General features: G+C 37.9%; 1 protein-coding gene across 1 annotated transcript in view; it reads left to right on the forward strand.

Annotated features, from left to right (window-relative positions):
- myo16 (myosin XVI) overlaps positions 1 to 4,048 on the forward strand; it is a gene marked incomplete in the record, with an annotated part of 109,202 nt that extends 105,154 nt beyond the window's left edge. Inside the window, 1 exon segment of the mRNA XM_014017511.1 lies at positions 1,823 to 4,048. Within this exon segment, the coding sequence (XP_013872965.1) occupies positions 1,823 to 1,993 (171 nt within the window).
- Positions 4,049 to 4,480: the final 432 nt, after the last annotated feature.

The following is a 4,480-nucleotide window of genomic DNA, read 5'->3' on the forward strand; positions in this document are numbered from 1 at the left end:
GCATAGTAACAATATTTTTATACTACATTTATCCATTTTAAATAAACTAACCTGACTTCTTTGTAACAACTAAGGCAAAAATGTAATTAATTGATGTTTCAGGACCCCACCTTGATGTTTCAGGACCCCACCCTGATGTTTCAGGACCCCACTTTGATGTTTCAGGACCCCACCTTGATGTTTCAGGACCCCACTTTGGGTCCTGACCCCAACTTTGGGAAACACTGGTTTAACACACGTTACTGTAAATAGAAAGCTGGGTGTGAATCACTCTTCTTGTTTGAGAATATTTTTTATACATAATGAAGAATTTTCCTATTATTTCAGGCTATTGCATGTTTCGGTTCAAGTGAGCTCTTTAAATTTTTTTCTCATTTGCATTTAGTGAATATCGTCCTGTAATAAACTTTTTGACAAATTTACACTTTCAACGCTGCTCAATCTTATTTGAAATGGAGACATGCAAGAAAACGATGAGAATCTGGCAAAGAAAACAGGATGGATTTAAAACAAGCGAGAAAGCAGAGTGGCACGTGAAAACGAGGTGCGACCAGGCAAGCAAACAAAAGCACAAAAACTACCAAAATAAGGCAGGAAGTAAGCTGACAAAACAAGAAACATTAAGGGTGGCTGGACACAGAAGGTAAAATAAGAGTACAGATAAAAACAAGCAATGATTTGACATGTGAGTGGAGAGAAACCAGTTAAATAGAACTAGGGCTGATGAGACGTGGAGCAGCTGAGCTGATTGGAAGTGATAACAGGTGTGAGTGGAAACCTACGAGCTGTTTACACTTTTTGCAATACAAAAACATAATACAGGGAGATGTGATTATTGTGGACAAAATGAAACCATAGAACATGTTATAAAAGAATATCAGAAGTACAAACAAGAGAGACAATTTATGATAAGACCGTTCAGAAACATTAAGGAAGATTTGACATAATAGACACATTACAAAGGAGTTTAAGGAGCAAACATACAAATCATGATACGATTTTTGAAAAAGACAAAATTGTTTAACAGAATTTGAGTTTGACAGTAGGTTTTTTGTATTATTTATTTATTTTCTTTGAATAGATAGTTTTGAAAATGTAAAAAGAAATACAATAATATCAGTAGTATATAAATAATATTAGTGAAATAATCTTGAATCACACTCCGTACCAGTAGGTGGCGGTAATGCACACCTTCAGTTCATTGCCAGCCGCCATTAAACACCACAAGAAGAAGAAGAAGAAGTACGAGCTGGCTAAAGGTAAACAGAGAAAGTGGCACAGGGAACAGATAGGATAAGGTCACAACAAGACGACAAAAACATCAAGACTCCGAGAAATCGCTAAGATCCTGACAAACCTGAAGAGTATGAAAAGCGAGCAAAATGAAGAAACAAAAATCTAAATTACAACTTTCTTGTTTTGCCCTTTAACTCCACATCATCTGCAAAAATCCCAAACTCGTTAGTTTCTAATGTGACACAACTCATTGAGGCCTGGCCGTGTTTCTGCTGTTATCAGCTGAGGAAAAGTGAAAACCCCCTCTGATTCACACACACTGAGTTGTGTATGAATGATGATGTTTGYGTGTGTCTGCGTGTGCGTGCTGCTCTGTAATCAGTAGATCTTCATAAAAAAAACAGACAAAGATCTGTTCAGTTCTGTTTTATCTCGAAGATTAAACTAAATGCAAATTTCCATTCTCACTTATCAGTCATCGCTTCATCCCGCCAGCCGTCGGTGCAATAAAATGTGTCTTCCACGTGGGATTTGATTGTTCACGAGCTCCATTTGATCCTTCTCCTCCTCATTTTTAACCCTTTAGGTGTTCCAGCGACTACATCTGTCCAACAGGGATGAGAGTGCCGCCCTCAGGGAGCTTGTGCGCTGGCGGCAAGTGCAGTGTGAGGGGCGGAGCGACTGCAAACGCCGCCCGCCTCAGTCTTCACCCCTGCCCCCCACGCTGGTCTGGACCAAACGGAAAGCCTCTCCGTGACAGGAGACGTTACCGAAGTTCCTCCCTTCAACACTTGATCCTCACTTTTATACAACATTTTTAACACCTCCCAACCCTGAGASCCCACGGGCTGCGCCGACGCCCCGAGCAAGCATGACCCTGACCACTGGGCTGAGGGTCTTCCCTCTCATCTTTGCACTTCGTGTGGAAGATGCTCCAACACAACAACGACTGAACCCAGCCGACATGACACTGATGAAAAACAACAACAAAAGATGAATGCATGACATGTTTTATTTAAAAATAGAAGTGTATCAAATTGAACTGTTATGACATGATTTATTTATTTATAGTTTGTCTGAGAAGATAAAAAAAATGATGTTCATTTATGGGAGGCCTCTTATCTGAATCCAGGCCGATCGTGATACGATGCTGCAAATGAGTTTCCTCCTCGCAACCTGGTGCTGAGAAATACTTGACTTACTGTCTTGTGATATGTGGACTTAAAAAGTTTACAAGCAAACCAACGCCATTAGAGACCTCCATTTTTTTTCTAACATCGTTGAAGCTGGCTTATGGGGCTCTTAAGTGCAACTGCAGTCATGGCAACAAGCTACCAGGGGTCAAAATAACCTCAGTTGTATCCCAAGATGCACTTCTCTCCCTCCATGTTACTACCAGCCTTCAAGAAAACAAAAMCCCCTTTCGGCCAAATTCCCAGCYACTGCACTTACCTTTACTGTTTGAAACAGGAAGTGCTGAAGGTAAAGCTGAAATGACAGCCTTCAGCAGACAGGTATGTCGTTTTTTTGTTGTGAACACTATGTGCCAAAGTGAAAAATCAACACTAAAGTGTAGAAAGTAAAGCATATATAAAGAAACGAAAGATTTCAGTTGAGCGGCGACTTTGAGAACTGATCGGAAAAACATGTAAATAAAAGAAAAACAATATGTATTTCTAAAGTAGCAACTAAATCCTCWTTGTGTCATTAATTTAGGTGAAGTCGGGTCTGGACATCTTAAGCTGAAGCCCCCATTTTTTTTTTCTCTACATGATTTGAGACAGGAGGGAAATTTAAAAGCAGATTTGTTTTAGATGGAAATCTGCAGTTTGTCTCTGTGTTGGACCCCTGCCTCATACCCATACTGCTGGGGACAAGCAAACAGCTGCCCCACCACTCAGAAAGGAAAAAGTGGGTAAAGAAAATAAAAAGACAATTCTGCGTAGATTGGTTTGTCGCTGATTTCTCTGACCTTATTTCTGTTATCTCRAGATAACAAAGCTCATCTTTTAGCAGAAGTTTAAGAAACATGTTTATTTTTCTTGATGCCAACAATTTATCTAAAAAGACAAGTTTTTTGTTTCAGCATTACTGCAAGATAAAATTGGTGAGTGAGTGCTCCCAACAGTGTCAATCTGCATGTTTGTAAATTTGCTGAAAGCTCTGAGATGTGACAGTTTCCATTTAAATTAGCACAACTGCCCTGATTGCTGATGAAAAAAATGAAATCATTTTGTTTATTTTTAGCAGTATTTTTTTTAGTTATCGCAAGAAAACAAAGGATTCTAGGTCGTGATAACTAAACATTAAGTTTTTATCTTGTGAGAAGAAGCTTAGTTTTCTTAAAATGGTGACACAATTATTGTTATCACTATAAAATGAGATTTGTTATCAGATACTTTTTTCCCAGAAATAATGTCATGAAAATGAATTGCTATGTCCTCTCTCAGCTATTGTAAAACAGTATTTCTGTGTACCACCTGACACAAACCTCAATATGTCTGATATCTTTGTAGTTTGTTTATTCAACAGTTTGACTCACCCTTTCTAAACTATTTTGCAGACAAAATTTATGAAAGCATCCTTTTTATTCAACACCAAGGCCGTTTATTTAAAGCTACTGTAACAGACTGACAGTCTTGGGAAATTTCCGTGTTGTGAATGAATAGAAGAATAAACGGGGAAAAAAACATGTAATTTCAGAATCAAACCAAATCAGATGACATAAAACATGTTAAATTGAATTTAATTTTGGTTCTTTGATGACCACTTCCTTTGTACTGGCAGGAAAATGGAACAGAGAACACCACAAGAACCTAATGTGTAAAGAAGAGTTATWTCACATGAGAAACATACTGTAGTTGTCTATTTGTAAAAAGATCAAAGCAAAACTTTTGCTACACCAAAAGAAGCAGAAACTTGGAGACACCAGTTAATGAATTTAAAATGTTAAAGTTGGCTCAAACACTTCAACATGTGGCTGTCATCAGCACCACAGCTCACTTTATTCTTGGTTTTTTACTGCTGCTGCTAAGGGGAAAAAAATTAAAGGAAAACTTAAATCAATGGTTCAAATATTTTGAGGTGGGGTTTTGTGGAGACATGAACAGTTAATATCTTACCTGCTGTAGATAGCTATTTGAATGACTTCAATTAGGAGAAACAAAGTTTGAAYTAGTTATTAAGAGACATAAACAGCTGTCCACATCAGTATGGAGGTAACTTTGTTTCTTTATTATTCAAT

Source organism: Austrofundulus limnaeus, unplaced genomic scaffold, assembly GCF_001266775.1.
Source record: "Austrofundulus limnaeus strain Quisiro unplaced genomic scaffold, Austrofundulus_limnaeus-1.0 Scaffold171, whole genome shotgun sequence".
Taxonomy (NCBI): Eukaryota; Metazoa; Chordata; class Actinopteri; order Cyprinodontiformes; family Rivulidae; genus Austrofundulus; species Austrofundulus limnaeus.